Source organism: Dama dama, chromosome 8, assembly GCF_033118175.1.
Source record: "Dama dama isolate Ldn47 chromosome 8, ASM3311817v1, whole genome shotgun sequence".
Lineage (NCBI taxonomy): Eukaryota > Metazoa > Chordata > Mammalia > Artiodactyla > Cervidae > Dama > Dama dama.
Genome location: NC_083688.1, coordinates 39922902 through 39940556, shown reverse-complemented (window position 1 = coordinate 39940556; position 17655 = coordinate 39922902). Strand labels below are relative to the sequence as shown.

The 17655-nt window shown below is 34.8% G+C and overlaps 1 protein-coding gene across 2 annotated transcripts in view; it reads right to left on the bottom strand.

Annotated features, from left to right (window-relative positions):
* Nucleotides 1–746: 746 nt before the first annotated feature.
* The window catches only part of NDUFS1 (NADH:ubiquinone oxidoreductase core subunit S1), a 31002-nt gene continuing 14093 nt past the window's right edge, over nt 747–17655 (bottom strand). For both annotated transcript variants that reach the window (XM_061148927.1, XM_061148928.1), the window contains exons 13-19: nt 14336–14465; nt 10544–10704; nt 7270–7424; nt 5416–5591; nt 4605–4739; nt 4433–4505; nt 747–3259 (exon numbers count right to left, since the gene is read on the bottom strand). In XM_061148927.1, coding sequence (XP_061004910.1) covers nt 3168–3259; nt 4433–4505; nt 4605–4739; nt 5416–5591; nt 7270–7424; nt 10544–10704; nt 14336–14465 — 922 coding nt within the window. In that variant the 3' untranslated portion in view covers nt 747–3167. The remainder of the gene's footprint in view (nt 3260–4432; nt 4506–4604; nt 4740–5415; nt 5592–7269; nt 7425–10543; nt 10705–14335; nt 14466–17655) is intronic.

The following is a 17655-nucleotide window of genomic DNA, read 5'->3' as shown; positions in this document are numbered from 1 at the left end:
AGCAAAAAAATCCTCCTGTCCCCTTTTATGCACATCAATAGCTCTCACACTCCTTCTGTACCCTTTCTATCAGCATAGTTTTCCCTCTTCTGATAGCACTGCTTTATATTTTTGCTTTCAGAATAATCTTTTAAGGGTTAGAATTCAACAGATTCAGTAAGTCTTATTCTAATAAAAATTCCATCAAAATCTGCAGAATTCTACATAATAAATTAATCTTCACAACCCTGGTGGATAGTTTGTAGTAGCAGTATTCTGCTGATTAGACTGACCTTGGGCAAGTCATTCAATTCTCTTGAATTAAATAAATAGTTTTCTTTAGGAAAACAGAAGCTAGAGGTTATATTAGGCTTGACTTTCCCTCACAATCAACAAAATTGAGTTTTTCACTTGGTTCACTTAGAATGGGGACTTCAAGGACTCCCATGGATGGTTAGCTGCAACTTCCTGAAACTCAGCAAAATTTTGAACACACCCTTTCCCTATAATGATGGTTCTCAGTTATTAACCACACTGAACATTTACTATATGTCAAGAAATAGGCTAAGAAGACTTTCTAACTTAATCCTCATTACAACACTGTGAGATTCAAAGTAGGTACAATCATTAGAATTTTTATCATTTTACAGATGATGAAACAATCTTCAATTTTTCTAAGTAACATTTCCAAAGTTGAACAAGATTTGTCTGACCTGGCAAGAAATGGTGTTTAAATAACTCAGCAACAACAATAGTAAACTATTGCATACTGAGTATTATTAATGCTTTTTATTAATGTATTCATTATAATACAATTCACAATAAATTTGAGGGGCATTCTGCATGGAGTTAAGGCTTTTAAGATTTTTTTCCTGTATATCGATTAATTGTCCACATTTTTTGAGGCAAAATGGAACAGTAAAAATATCTCTAGTTAAACATTTTTGCCTTTAGTCTTTAACTGGGTAAAAATGGGCAAGTTATTTGATATTTCTTGGGTCTTAATACCGATTGTTAGCATGGCTTTAACTAGACACAATGTACTTAAAGCTCTAATGGCACATATTAGTGGTGTTCTCTCCAGGGTCTTTCCAGATTGCCATCTTCACCTAAAAGGACTTGGCCTTAATTCTTTGTAGTTTTTTCATTGTTGACTCCCTCATTGCTTAGAATCAAAATTCCATCAACAGTGTTATTCTTCTTATCTATTCATATTTTTCTTCTATCTGGATCCATTCTTCACAAAGTCTTGCAACCATCTTCAATGTTTATGCTCACAATAACCTAAATATGGGCTCTTCCCTGGTGGCTCAGATGGTAAAGAATTTGCTTGCAATGTGAGAGAAGGGAGAAGGGAATGCTACCCACTCCAGTATTCTTGCCTGGAGAATTCCATGGACAAAGGAGCCCGGCGGGCTACAGTCCAGGGGGTAGCAAAGAGACGGACACTGTTGAACGACTAACACTTTCACTTTTCAACCTTAATATTTTGTATTAAGTGACTGATAGGTGCTCATGGGACAGACTTTCATATTTACTTTATGCAAAACCAACAAATTTTAATGAGTACTACTTAGCCCAGACAAGATATTCTTTATGAAATTACAAGTTCCACGCATGCTGCCTAGATGGCAGCCCTAGGATCCTGGACCATCTTAGTCATATCACCATTTCTCCATCTGACTGCAACATTCCCTCACCAAGAATCCTATGAAGTCTATACTCATTCACTGAAGAGTATTGTGTAAAATAAAAAACCGCAAGTGTTTGCCCCTATGAGGTCAACAACAGGCTAAGGGGTAAGAAGGTAGAGAAAGAGAAGGAGTTTGTATTAAATTCAAAGTCTTTCAGTAAGAAGTTATATTTTAGGCAACTGAGAATTTAAAACAAAGTACACAACTTTACAACTGAAATGAATAAAATAATTCTGAAAAAGCTGTTATGGGTGACAAGTTTTGAAGAATTTTTGAAGATGACAAACTATATTCTAAAAATTTTACCTTTTCTCATATCAGTAAAATTGCAACCTGTAGTTGGGCTAATAAATCTTTGGTGAAAACAAAAAGGAATAAGGATTATAAAATAAATGATTCTGAACATAAGATTCTGAAAAGAATTAATACAGCATTAGATCATCTCCTAGATTACTTCTAAGTTTTTTACTTTTTTTTGACAATTGAAAATTATGAAAGCTGTTTTGTCTTTTATTACTGGTGTAATTTAGCTGACTTAAATACTACAGATGGTGTTAATATAATAAATATGGAACATCAATGAGAACCTAAATTATATTTCTTGAGACCTCACTCATTCCAAAGGATGTGTGTGCAATCTATTATACAAAGGAAAAAATCACATAAATCACCATGACATTATATTGTATAAACAGATTTAAGAAGAAAACAGAAAAATGTGTTATCCATTAAGCTTCTCAATACCAATTCTTAGACGTAACAACATACGGAATCTGTATTAATGAGAGGAAATTATGTCCAACACTTAAGAATAATGGGCTTTCAATTTGAAGTCAGAGAACCAGGTTTGATTCTATGATATTTTTGCTGTGAACTCAGGCAAACTATCCAGTATCTCTGGGCTTCAGTTTCTTCACCTGTAATATGAGATACTACTGTCTTATACGGATGTAACAAGGATAAAACAAGATGATGCATGTAAAGCCAGAGTGCTTAGTACACAGAAAGTCCTGAATAATCATTAAGCTATTATTATTATGATTATTATTAGAGTTGTCCAAGATATATACCTGATGTATGATTGTATTATATATATTTTTGCTATTTACCCAGTTTGACAGAATACTTTTCTTTAGCGCTAGGATAAAACAGGAGCAATGGAAGCTATTCTTATTTTATCCATTTTACAAGCGTAAGTGATCAATGAAGATAAAAAAATTCATATTTTAAGGATTTTCTTTTTTATGTCACAAAGATTATCAGTGCTTTTACATGAAAAGGCCTCTATATAATGTTTATTAAACTATTTAATATTTACACTCAACACATAATTGTTTTGAAACCTCAAGGTTCTCTGATAATTGCAGTATCATTTTCAAATAAAGCATGGCAGAACCTTAAATATTACATCAAGATTATTTTTTAAAGAGATACACCTTCAAGAGATCGTGCCAACATAACTGTCCATTAACTAGCTGGGCCTTAGTAGATGTTTCAGCATATGGATGGTTCTTCTACTGCATGGGCGCCCTCTGTAACAGCTTTGACACATTTAGCCATTGTCTGTGAGGCTCTGCTAATTGAATCTGAAAGATATCAAGAAAATGTGCATTTTGATAATATAACTTCAACAGAGGCACACAGTAAAACTTTCCTATTGCGCATATTCAGGAACCACAAACAACAAAAGGACTTATAAAAGTCTATGCAACAATATGTAAATATTGTAAAAATCAACTGATAAATTCAGAATATAAGCCCCGTAACAGCTAAATGGTTTTAATAAGTACTCATAGGAATGATTAAATAATTATATATAGCCATACAAAGGGCCAGTATGCAACCATTAAGAATATTATAGAAAAGTGTTGAATTAACAACAGGAACAGAATACGCATATATACTGTTATTGAAAAAAAGGTTACAGAACAGTGTACTAAAATCCATAAATCATATACTTTATGGTTGAATTTTATGGTATGTGAATTATATTTTGATAAAGCCATACAAACCCTCCCTCCCAGGGTAAATGAATAATCTCATTTATATTTAAATAAATATATGTGTATATCCCTGACTGACTGGCCAACATGTTAAACATAAATATAGTTATTTCTGGGATAGTAGTGTTTTTCCCTTGCTATGGTGGCCTTAGGTAAGTATTTTACAATGAACATAACTTTTACAATATAACTAAAAATCCTATTAAAAACAATCTTAGATACAAACTGTACCAAAAACTTAAAAAAATATCTATCTGCTTTTAGACAGAAAATTGTTTTAAAATGTCTATCAACTACCTCATAACCTAGGTGTTCTATCATGTGTTATAAAATCTGTAGGTTAGTCTGCATTCCTTAAGAATATTCTTAACAATTTATATCAGAAGCACCATTTAGCACGTTTCACATTTTAGTGTTTTCATTCTTTTACTGTAATTCTCAGAAAAACCTTCAGTGTTTTGTCACTCAGAAAATTATCCCCATATTGCTGTATAGTAATTCTACATATAATAGTAAAAGTTAATATTTAAAACCTGCTAATTCTTACTGGATTTTCAAATTCTACTTACATTTCAGAAAGAAAAGAAATTCGAGTAAAATCAGAATATATAGTTATATTAGTTCGATATTTGAAAAATCTTGTGAGATTAGACACACCAAATACTACCACTAGCAGGTGAGAATCGTAACACTAAATTAGGTGATTATATTCCTTCCCACCTTCCCCTTATGGCAGTCATGCTAACAACTGCATACCTGTCATGTAGAAGTCTTTTATTGTTAGCTGAGGTGGAACAAGTGGATCAGCAAGAAGCTGTTGGTTCACTAGCTGCAAAAAGGAATAAGAGATCAGTAATAGTATTGAAAACTAGTACTGCTACACCAGAGGATACATTATTATGAAAACTGCAAATAGACAAGTTTTTACCTTGGAAAGCTCACTTGCTTGCTGGAAATAATTAGCTCCTTCAACATCATCATATCGAACAAGATTAGGAGAGACTTCTTCCAATCTGTTTCTCACTTGATCCAGAGTATCATATGGAAGAGTCATACCTGCGATCTATAACGTAACAGGTTCCAAAGCATTTATACTTATGAATTTCAAGTAATACATCACCGCAACTATGGTAAAATAAGGCAGTACTAGTATGAAAAATATACTGGTGTCCATTTGCATGTATATTAAGCAAGTGGTTAAGTGGGGAATATTAGAATATTCGTCTAATTCATAAGTAGCTGTCAACACATTAGTAGTTTATTTTTAGAAATCAGAATGATTATGAAATAAATGCTTTGCTAAATCTGAATATTTCAGCTAACCTGTTATTGCTCATATACAAGGTTTATAGACAAGTGTATATTATTACTTTAAATCTCATGATGCTTCTTTTTATAATAAGAGTTGAGTCTTTTAAGGCAAAAGACAGGTCAAAAATAAAAAACACCAATTTCAAATTCCCATTTTCTTTTTTTTTTTTGGCCAAGTCACATAGCCTGTGGGATCTCAGTTCTCTGACTAGGGATTAAACCAGTGCCTTCGGCAGTGAATGCGCAGAGTCCTAACCACTGGACCACCAGGGAATTCCCAAACCCCTGTTTGGGGTTTCTCATGTTTCTCCTACAGATTGTTTAAATCATCTCTGCATTTCAGACTTGCATCCCCCTTGACTATGGAAATCATTCTGACAAAGTAACATATCAAACATTCTACTAGCAGCATCACTAAGGACAAATACCTCAGAAAGGGCTCTTATAATCTTCCAGTCTTCTCTTGCCAAGCCGGGAGGCGTCACTGCTACTTTTGTCTGCTGAGCTCGGCCCTCGGTATTAACATAAGTAGCAGACTTCTCTGTGTAAGCAGCACCAGGGAGAATAACATCAGCTATAGGAGCTCCCACGTCGCCATGATGTCCTGTGAAAAAGATGGAAAATGGCAAACCACTTTTTAGCACAAAACTGATTATGTACTAAACATGAACACAGTAGATATCCTTTTAAAATTTCATTTTTATAAGTGTTAAAATTCCATTTTACGACGTGTTTAAAAATTTACTGTTAAAAAATTAAAACGATGCAGTATTGAGTATATGGAATAAAAATTAAAGCCCACTGGGTCCACAGTTAAACTCCCTTCTCCAAAAAAAGGTCCTGTTAAAGCCTCTGGTGTGTATCTTACCAGATCAATTTTTGCAAATACACAAATACATAATACCACACATATATAACTAATGGGCAACTAGGTATATTATCTCACTTGATGGTTACGAAGTGGAAATGCTCAGATGTCTGCTAGTGAGATTTGGTAAAGTAAACTGAAATGGTGCACGAACAAGAAGTATGCGACAGGGGCATGACAGGAATAATACTAAAAAGAGCATGAAGAGAAGATTACAGAAAACAGTATGCTAAAGACTATCACTCAGGGAGGGGGGAGCGGGATGGGGAATACATGTAAATCCATGGCTGATTCATGTCAATGTATGACAAAAACCACTACAATATTGTAAAGTAATTAGCCTCCAACTAATAAAAATAAATGAAAAAAAAAAAAGACTATCACTCATTAACTAAAGTGTTAGAAGAAAAAAGAAACTTTGGTTAAGTGAAAGAAAACTATAGAACAATATATAAACTTTGATCTCATTTATGTACTTTCGTATATGTATAGAAATATGTATGAAGCATACATATCTAAAACATCATCAATGATTATCCCCGGATAGAACTAGGACAGGATTTTAGTTTATGCATTTTGGTTTATCAAAAAAAAATTTACATAATGCTTTTTATGCAGCATGGCAATAAAAAGCCTATTATAAATTAATGTCGTTTCTGTATAAAACAAGGTTTCCCTGGTAGCTCAGCTGGTAAAGAATCCACCTGCAATGCAGGACACCCCAGTTCGATTCCTGGGTTGGAAAGATCCCCTGCAGAAGGGATAAACTAACCACTCCAGTATTCTTGGGCTTCTTTGGTGGTTTAGGCGGTAAAGAATCCTCCTGCAATGCAGGAGACCTGGGTTCGATCCCTGGGTTGCGAAGATCCCCTGGAGAAGGGCATGGCAGCCCACCACAGTACTCCTGTCTGGAGAATCCCCATGGACAGAGGAGCCTGGCGGTCTGCATACAGTCCATGGGGTTGCAGAAGAGTTAGACATGACGGAGCATGCATGCACGAAGTGCAAAAATGTAACAAAGGACTCATGACTTTTTAATTTTTACACTGTTTATATAAAAGTGCTAGCCCTTGAATATATAATCACACTAAATATTCTTTTAAAAATGAATTTAATGCTATATAATATTTAATAATTTAAATTACTCTTACTGGGGGCATTAGGTTTCTTCCAATTCTTTGTTATTAAATAATGTAAGGGGATAATTCTTAATAGCAATAGCAACTATGTAACTAATAAAGCCTATTTTAAAAAATATAAAATCTATAAAAATACATATTGTTTTGAAACTGGTGAGTGTACAGGGAAATTCTCAAATGGAAAAGACTCATTACACTAAATATACTGCCGTGCAGTTTCTAATATACAAAATGTACCATTCTCTTCTGTTTCTAATGTCACAGATGCTACTAACCTTGATAAACAATGAAACAATCCTTTGGCAAATCCTGTCGAGTGATACAACCTCCATCTGCTCCCAGGAGAAACAGCATTTTGGGAGGATTCTTCCGAATTGCTTCTACCCCAGGCTTATAGCCAAGGTCCAAAGCAGCTACTTGGCTTGCAATCCTGTAAAACAATTATGGGATTTTAGCATACTTGCTGTTTTCATTATAAAAAATTAAATGTGATTCTTGAATAATACCAAGTCTCTTTTTTCTGTTCGATGCTGTCAAACATCTTCCCTCATCTTTTTTACCCATGTGAAATAAATGTCAAAATCGGAAAAAGCAGTCTTTTACTGTTTTAAGAATGCCAAACAAAGAAATAAGATGCTGAGGACACTGTTTCTTCATGACATGATACTTAATGGAGTAATTGGGAAACTATGCCAACCGCAATTGTCTTAAGTTGATTTTTATTCAATACAGTAAGACTTGATGAGTCAAAGACAATTATTAGAGAAAAATTAGGAAACTTTGAAAACCTAAAAGGAAAAATTTAAATACCACTCATAAAACTGTAATTCAGAGAAAACTATAATTAGCACACTGGTGTATGTCCTTAGGGAATTTTTTCAATGAATATATATTATTGTTACACAAGCAGATAAAAATCTTTTAAAGAAGTTTCAAGTAACTATACTTCGAACATTTGGCAGTTTTTGTTCTAGTTAGGTATTATCAATTTTCTTTACAGAAATAGTAGCCATTTTGAGAACCTACTATGAATAAGGCTAGCTGATCTTCACCTATTTGTTAAGGGAGGAGGGCAGATCAAACAAACTCCCACTAGATGCTGCTTGCTCTGTAAAACTCTCTAATAGAACATCAAAAGAATAAAAATACTCTGAGAATATTTAACAAAAGAAGTGTAAGATTTATATGATGAAAATTACAAAACAACTCCAAAGGAAATTAAAGACCATAAAAAATGGAAAGACATCCTATGTTCATGGATTGGAAGACTTAATGTTGTGAAGATGGCATTACTCCCCAAACTGATCTATATAGATTTAATGCAATCCCTATCAAAACTCACAGCTGCAGAAACTGATAAGCTGATCCTAAAAGTCACATGGAATGCAAAGGATCCTGAAAAACCAAGTCTATCTTAAAAATGAACAAAGTGAGAAAACTCAGACTGCCTAAATTCAATTTCAAAACTTAGCGCCTCCTGCCTCTCCACCTACACAGTACTTTTTTTTTTTTAACATCTCTCATTCTGAGCCTTGATGTCTCGCAAAGATCTGACCAGACTCAGACTAACTCATGACAGAGCCTGCTTCATTTTGGAAAACAAAGCAGGTAACACAAGTTTGCCTCTGAGAATGATAAACTACAGATTAAAAGATTCTTCAAGAATGAGAAAATATGCTTTACTATGAAATAAACTTACCGTAAGAAATTTTAAAAAGGTTTATAAATACTCTTCATGTTCTCAACAAGAATTAGAAGGTATGTCTTAACAAACTGCATTGAAACAACCTGTTCTTATGAAAATGAAATCTTATGTAAGAATGAAATTAAAAAAACAAGTCTAATCAATTAAAAATTATAATAGCATTAGTGCTCTCCATAATCAAAGCTCACAAATGACAGAAGATAAATAAGAAATTCTCCCTAAACACAGGAAAAAAGTGAGAAAAACTATGAGAAAGAAGAGACAAAAGTCTGAAGGGCCAACCAGTGCATAATAAATAGAAGCTTCCGCATGAGAGCAAACAACAATGTAAAGGTAGACAAGCTGGCTTTTTCTGAACTTACATGAAAAAACAAAAATTTTCAATTTGAAAATGAAGAATTCTATGATATTCCCAGGCAAAGGAGATGTCAAACAAATGTCATTTAGTTATATCCAGCGTAAATTTTTTTTTTCTGGCCAGGCTGTACTGTGGAGCATATGGGATCTTAGTTTCCTGACAAAGGATTGAACCTATGTCCCCTACACTGGAAGCAAGGAGTCTTGACCACTTGACTGCCAGGGAAGTCCCTCTAGGAATCCAAAGGGTGGGCAGGCAGACAAGAACACATACATACACAAAATCAGGTTATCAGAGGCAAAAACCACACAAAAAAACAGATTAGATGAGATCCTCTCTAAAATGTTAAAGGGTGAAAAAAATACTGAGTATTAAAGGAAAAAAAAATCTGTGATTTATGTATTTAGCCAAGTGTTCCTCAGTGAAAAGGAACCATAAAGACATTGTTAGACACGCAGAAATTTTTCTTAAAAAGTTATTATGATATTGTTTTTCGGACAAAAACAAAAAATATTAATAAAGACATATGTTCAAAAGTGAATTAAAAATAAGAAAACAACTAGTCTCTTTTCTATTCTAAAAATTGTCACTAGAAAGGATCCAAGGTGATCAATGCAAATAAACTATTTAAAAAATATGAAGTTTTAAAAAAATGTTTACATGATGACATACGATGCCAATTAATCTATATTTGACATATATGCCAAATATAACACTGAAATGAATGTTTAAGAATGCATTTGAACACTTTTAAAATAAAAAAATTTGCTTATCATGGAGTGTTTATTTTATTGTTGTTTAGTTGCCCACTCATGTGCAACTCTTTGTGACCCCATAGATTCTCCAGGCAAGAATACTGTAGTGGATTGCCATTTCCTTTTTCTGGGGGGGGGGGGTCTTCCCAACCCAGGGATCAAACCTGCACCTCCTGTTTGAGTCTCCTGCATTGCAGGCGGATTTTTTACCACTGAGCAACTGGGGAAGCCCACTGAGTGTCTACCCTCAATCTTTAAACAAATTTAAGATTTGAAAAGTAACACTTAAGGTAGAAAGAATTGTGTGAAATGAGAAATTCATTCACTAATGGCAAAATTGGTACAATCTTTCTAAAATAAGTTGGCAATATGCATTAAAAGCCTCAAAAATGTTTATCCTGTTCACTGCAATAGTTCTCTTTCAGAACAATTCTCCTTTATATTTATAAAGAATTTATAATCACAGGAGGAAATTCTTATTTCAATTTTTGAACCACAGCATATTAACATGATACAAATTTTCAAGATTTTTTCTGGCACTTACTACAATTTAGATATTTTAAATATTATTTATTATCTTGGGTTCTTCCCACACAAAATAAAAGTTGCTATTTCACATCTGCTACTGAGATAATGTCACTAAATATTAACTTGTTTTAAAAATAAATGTGACAGTGTACAGGAACACATATACACACAATTACAGATTACAAAACAACTATTCAACTTACCTATGAAGGATATTCATAACTTTCCAATCCCCAGTAACACCACTACTTGTCCGAATCTTTTGAGCAATGTTGGAAACAGCTGCAAGAATGGCTGCACCATCATTTCTCTGGAGTGCAGAACTGCCTAAAACCACCATTGGTTTTTTAGCTTCCTGTAGGACCTATTTTTAAAAAGAACTTTGAATTAAAAAAAAAAATTAGAAGTAACTAAATCTAACCAAATTTGTATCTACAATACGCTGTCCCAAGCTTTAGTTCTAAGATGAACATCCTGATTTGCTAGTCAACATATGGATATACATACAAACGGGATTTACTCAAAAACCTCTTGCCAATGCTAGTGTGAAAAAGCTAAATGAGTATTAGATAAAACAGTTTCAATAACGAAGCACTGGGAATAAAAGCCTGAGCCAAACATCCTTTAGTCAGAATGACTATGGACAAGTCCCAGAAAAAACTGGAGAAAATGTGCACAGAGGTTGAGATGATACAATGTTTAACATGAGAAATTAAGCTGAAGTACCATGTCTACCTTCTTCCATCTAGTTTCTATGTTCCAGACAGGGAGGAAAAGGTAGGGAAAGCAACAGACACAGATCACAATGCAGAAGACTTTAAGGGCGTTGCTTTAAACCACAGTAACTACCTGAATATCAGAAACTGAGAAGGAATGCATCCCAAGTGCAAAAGAAACTACAGATATGGTAGAGGACAGAAAAATCAGAAGTAAAGCTGTAGACTGTTACAGTTCACTCTCCTGCCCATCCATTCTTTGATAAAGAGCCAGTCCCAATCAATGAATCAGCATGAAAATCACTTCTAGATACCACAAAGAAGAAGATATTCATCTTAAGAGGAGTTTCCCAAGGAAATGTGAAGAGTTTTCAATAGCCTTAAAAAATGAGAAACAGTTTTCAACAGCCTCAAAGAAAATGAAATATTTTAAAAAAGAGCTCAGAGAAGTTATACAGTAGACAATATCATAGAGGATTTTCATCAGAAAATTCAAGAACTAAAAGAGAAACAAAGCAGAGATGAACATCATTCCAGAAACATCAAAAAACAAAATTAAACATGACTGTAAATACAGGAGCAAGAAGTATATAGGAAATTAGATAAAACAAACTGGAAAAGAACAGAGGAATAAAGAAAAAAGTGACAGAAAAGATAGAAAAAGGGATTCAGTATCTGTAAGAGTTCTTAACAAACAGAACAGAAGTAATTACTGGAAAATACATCTAAATCTATTATAAAAGGAAATTTTCCTGAAGAACACTCATCACCTTCTGGGGAATGGGGAAGGGAACTATAGAGAAGAGAGGGCTTCTCCTCAATAAAATTTTTTAAAAAATATTTTTGATGATAGTAATAATAAAGATGTTATTCAAAACCGACAACAAAGGAGCTGGGTTTGGCTGCTTGGTCTTCTCACACTTGACTTTCTTGTTGCCGACACCTGGAGGTGTAAGTGAAGCAACCATCCTGAAATCACGAGGAGAGGCTCACACACAAACACATGTGAGTAAACTAGTACACTGAGGACAGCAAAGCAGGAAGGCAGGCTCCTGCCCTGATTAGATCCCTGGACAGCGGCACAAGATGGCAAACTGCCTACCTTCAGAATCACTGCTATGTGAGAAACAGGAACCTTTTTTATATTTTTTTAAACAATCACTAGCCCGCACACCACACACAAGCACACATACAACTCCTAAAATAAAGAGAATCTTGAATATTCAAACTGAAGGAGGCAGCATATCCCATTTAAAAAAAAAAAAGGGTAGGGAAGCACCATCATTAAGATATATTCTAGTGAAGTCACTAAATTTCAAAGATAAAAAAGCAGTATGAAATATCAACAAAAATGTATCTAGACAACAACAATAGGACGGGGTTGAAAAAGAATAATACCTCAAATCAGGCTTCTCCGCAATAATAAAAGGCAGTGTCTAGACTTCCCTGGGGGTCCAGGGGCTAAGACTCTGTTGTCCCAATGCAGGGGGCCAGGGCTCAATCCCTGGTTGGGGAACTAGATACCACATGCCACAACTAAGAGTTCGAATGCCACACTAAAAGATCATGCATGCTGCAACTAAGACCCAGCACGGCCAAATAAATACACTAATTTAAGGGGGGGCAGGGCGCATATCTATAAAGTTCAGAGGGAAAAACAGAAATGGAGCCCAAGATCTTTACATTCTGCCAAGGCTCTCGTCAGGAATAAAATAAACATTTTCAAGCAAGAAAGAACTCAAGAAATGGTGCACATACATCTCTTGGAAAAAAAAAGAAACAAGAAGCCTAAAAGCTCTATACTTCAGGTGGCAAATAAAAAAAATTAAATAAGGAATTTAGTAATGAAAAAGGTCATGTAAAAAGACCAGTGAAATTTAAGTAATAATAACGCTTGCTGTAAAGAAAGACTTCACTGAAGTTTAAGATTGAATTCTTTCAGTTTCACATCATTTTCTTTTCTGATAACTTCAAGTAAAATTAAACTCTGGTTAAAAAAAAAAAAAAAAAGCAGAGTCCCAGAGAATAGCAATGAGAGATAAGAAAGTCTTCCTAAGTGATCAATGCAAAGAAATAGAGGAAAACAATAGAATGGGAAAGACTAGAGACCTCTTTAAGAAAATTATAGATACCAAGGGAACATTTCATGCAAAGATGGGCACAATAAAGGACAGAAATGGTATGAACCTAACAGAAGCAGAAGGTATTTATAAGAGGTGGCAAGAACACATAGAACTATACTAAAAAGATCTTAGTGGCCCAAATAACCACAATGGTGTGATCACTCACCTAGAGCCAGACACACTGGGGTGTGAAGTCAAGTAGGCTTTAGGAAGCATCACTACAAAAAAAGCTAGTGGAGGTGATGGAATTCCAGCTGAGCTATTTCAAATCCTAAAAGATGATGCTGTGAAAGTGCTGCATATAATATGCCAGTAAATTTGGAAAACTCAGCAGTGTCCACAGGACTGGAAAAGGTCAGTTTTCATTCCAATCCCCAAAAAATGCAATGCCAAAGAACATTCAAACTACTGCACAACTGCACTCATCTCACACGCTAGAAAAGTAATGCTTAAATTCTCCAGGCCAGGCTTCAACAGTATGTGAACCGTGAACTTCCAGATGTTCAAGCTGGATTTAGAAAAGGCAGAGAACCATGGATCAAATTGCCAACATCCACTGGATCTTCAAAAAAGCAAGAGAGTTCCAGGAAAACATCTACTTCTGCATTACTGACTATGCCAAAACCTTTGACTGTGTGGATCATGACAAACTGGAAAATTCTTAGAGACGGGAATATCACACCACCTGACCTACCTCCTGAGAAATCTGTACGCAGGTCAGGAAGCAACAGTTAGAACTAGACATGGAACAACAGACTGGTTCCAAATTGGGAAAGGAGGACGTTAAGGCTGTATCTCGTCACCCTGTTTATTTAACTTATAGCCTGCATGCTGCAGTCCATGGGGTCGCGGAGTCGAACACGACTGAGCAACTAAACTGAACTGAAATAAACACGTGGAGTGTGATTTCATGTTTTCGCTTACCTGTCCATCCATCTCTCTATATATAAACAGAGAGATGACCATAGGAGTTTCATCAACACTTGTTTGTAGTGGGATTTTTGATTATGTCTTCTTTCTTATATATTCTTTTCCATATTGCTATACATATATTTTAACAGCAATCTCATAGTTATCACAAAAATAATAAATTTAAAAAAACCTTAAAAATCATATACATATAACTTAAAATCTTATACATGTAACTTAAGAGCACCTGGCTGAATGGATGGCTACCCGAAGCAATATCTTGAAGAATTTTGGGAGAATCTCCCAGATGGTCATATCTGTAAGTGAGATCCACTGGGCTGCCTATAAGGGCCACTTTTAAGTCATTATGAAGCCAGCTGAAACAAAAACAACAAGGTTTTTAGCGCTAAATCACTAAGTCGGTATAGTTATTGGTCTCATCAACGCTAAGTGCTACATCTATTTAAATTAAAAAATATTAAAAAGTATTAAAGTTTCCCCAAACATTTAACTTTTAACAGATATTACTGTGTACTTTTCAAAATAAAGTGTTGTAAAAATACAGGTATACCTGTGTTTGGTCACAGACCACAACAATAAAGCAAATATCTCAATAAGGCAAGTCACACAAGCTTTTGCTTTCCCAGGGCATATACAAGTTATGTCTATACTGTCTATATATACTACACTGTAGCTTATTAAGTATATAAAAGTATTATGTCAAGAAAACAATATATACACCTTAATTAAAAAATACTTTATTGCTAATAAATGCTAACCATCATATGAATGTTTAGCGAGTGGAAATCTTTTTACTGGTCGAGACGCTTGCCTCAATGTTGAAGGCTGCTGAATAATCAGGGTGGTGGTTTACTTAAGACTAGGGTGGCTGTGGCAATTTCTTAAATAAGACAACAGTGAAGTTTACTATATCAATTAACTCTTCCTTTCATAAGCAATTTTTCTGTAGCAAGCAGTGCTGTTTGATGGTATTTTATCCACAGTAGAAATTCTTTAAAAATTGGGAGTCAATCCTCTCAAATCCAGCTGCTGCTCTATCAACTTAAGTGTATGTCACGTTCTAAATCCACTGTTGTTATTTCTACAATTTCTTTATAGAATCTTCACCAGGAGTAGATCCTACATCAAGAAACAACTTTCTTTTTGCTTATCCTTAAGAAGCAACTCCTCATCCATTAAAGTTTTATCATGAGATCACAGCAATTTAGTCACATCTTCAGACTTTACTTATAATAACTCTAGCTCTCTATTTCCACAACATTTGCAGTTACTTCAACTGTAGCCTCTCAAAAGTCATCCAGAAGGGTTGGAATCAACTTCTTCCAAACTCCTTTTTAACACTGATATCTTGACCTCTTCCCAAGACTCAATATTCTTAATGGCATCCTGCATAGTGAACCCTTTCCAGAACGTTTTCAATTTACTTTGCCCAAATCCATCAGCAGAATCCTATATATGGCAGCTACAGCCTTCTGAATAAGTATTTCTTAAATAATAAGACTTGAAAATTGAATTACTCCTTAATCCACGAGCTGCAGAATGGATGCTGTGTTAGCAGGCACAAAACAAGAGTAATCTCATTGTATATCTTCATCAGAGTTTTTGGGTGATCAGGTACAATTATCAATTAGTAGTATCTTGAATCTTTTTTTCCTGAGCAGTAGGTCTCAACAATGGGCTTAAAACAGTCAGTAAACCATAATGCAAACAGATGCGCTGTCAACGAGGCTTTGTTGTTCCATTTATCAAGCACAAGCAAAACAGGTTTAGCAAAATTCTCAAGAGCCCTTGGATTTTCAGAATGGTAAGTTGAGCACTGGCTTCAACTTAAAGTAACCAGGAGCATTATTAACCCCTAACATAGCCTATCCTTTGAAGCTCTGAAGCCAGGCACTGATTTCTCCTCTCTAGCTATAAAACTTCTAGATGGCACATTTTTCCAATAAAAGGCAGTTTTGTCTACACTGAAAATCTTGTTCAGTGCAGCCACCTTCATTATCTTAGCTAGACCTCTGGGTAACTCACTGCAGTTTCTACATTTAGCACTTGCTGCTTCACCTTATATCTTTATGTTATGGAGACAGCTTCCTGCCCTAAATCTCATGAACCAACCTCTGCTAGTTTTAACTTCTGTAGCTTCTTCACCTTTAGAAACGAACAGTTAGGGCCTTGCTCTGGATTAGGCTTTGAGGGAATGTCATGGCTGGTCTGATCGTCAATCCAGACCACTCAAACTTTATCCACATTAGTAATAAGGTTGTTTTGCTTTCTTATCATTCACTGCGCACTTTAGAGTAGCACTTTAATAAATTTCCTCTGCATTCACGACAGGATTGTTTGGCACAAGAGGTCTGTTTTTTGGTCTATCTCTGCTTTCAGTATACCTCCTTCAATAAGTTTAATCATTTCTAGCTTTTGATTTAAAGTGACTTCCTTTCACTTGAACACTTACAAGCCACTGTAGGTTATTAATTGACCTACTTTACACACTGTTGTGTCTCAGGGAATAAGGAGACCCAAGGAGAGGGAGAGATATGGAGGACTGGCCAGTTGGCAGAGTGATCAAAACACACCAACATCTACTGATTAAATTCAACATGTTATATGGATACGGTATATGGTGCCCCAAAACAAAGAGTAACAGCAAAGCTCACTGATCAAAGATCACCATAATAAAATGTAGTAAAAATAAAAAAGTTTGAAATATTGTGAGAGTTATCAAAATATGACACAGAGACACAAAGAGAGAAAATGCTGTTGGAAAATAGCACTGAAAGACTTACTCGACCAACAGCTGCCATAAACTTTAAATTTGCAAAAATACAGACTATATCTGCAAAGTATAATAAAGCAAAGTATAACAAAATAAGCTAAGTCTGCACACATCAAGGAAAGTCAATGAATTAACTTGCTGTGTTAGAATGCTAACTCTAAGCTAGCTATAAACAAAGACTTTATTTTAGAATAAGTGATATTTTTATTTTGCCATATCTACACAGCAGAGTTCTAATTATCTGTTGAAATCATTTAAATAAAAGTTCATAAAAAACAAACTACATCATTCATATTTATTGTCTACTGACAAGGAAGTATGGATCCAGCTCCTCCAAAAATAGTAATAAATGTGGTGACCATATATTCTGGTTTGTCAGAGACAGTAGGGGTTTTTACCTGTCACCCTGGAATAATAACTCCCCTTTCTACTCTCAACATTGTCCCAGTTTAGACAATCAACTATATGGCTGAGCTATTACAAGTCTCTAAGATATAAAAAGATAGAGAGGCATTCTACAAAATAACTGGCCTGTAGTCTTAAAAAAAAAAAAGTCAAAAAAGGAGACTGAAGAGTCATGACACTGACTGCAACATGTAACTCCAGACTGGGTCCTAGGCAGAAAAAAGTTATTATAAAAGAAACTATGGAAACAATTCAGTGAAATTTGAGCACAAATAAATAATAAGACTGTATCAATACTAAGTTCTTGATTAAATAAAGAATCAAATTCTTAAATGGAGAATACGCTTGTCCTTAGGAAACCCACACAG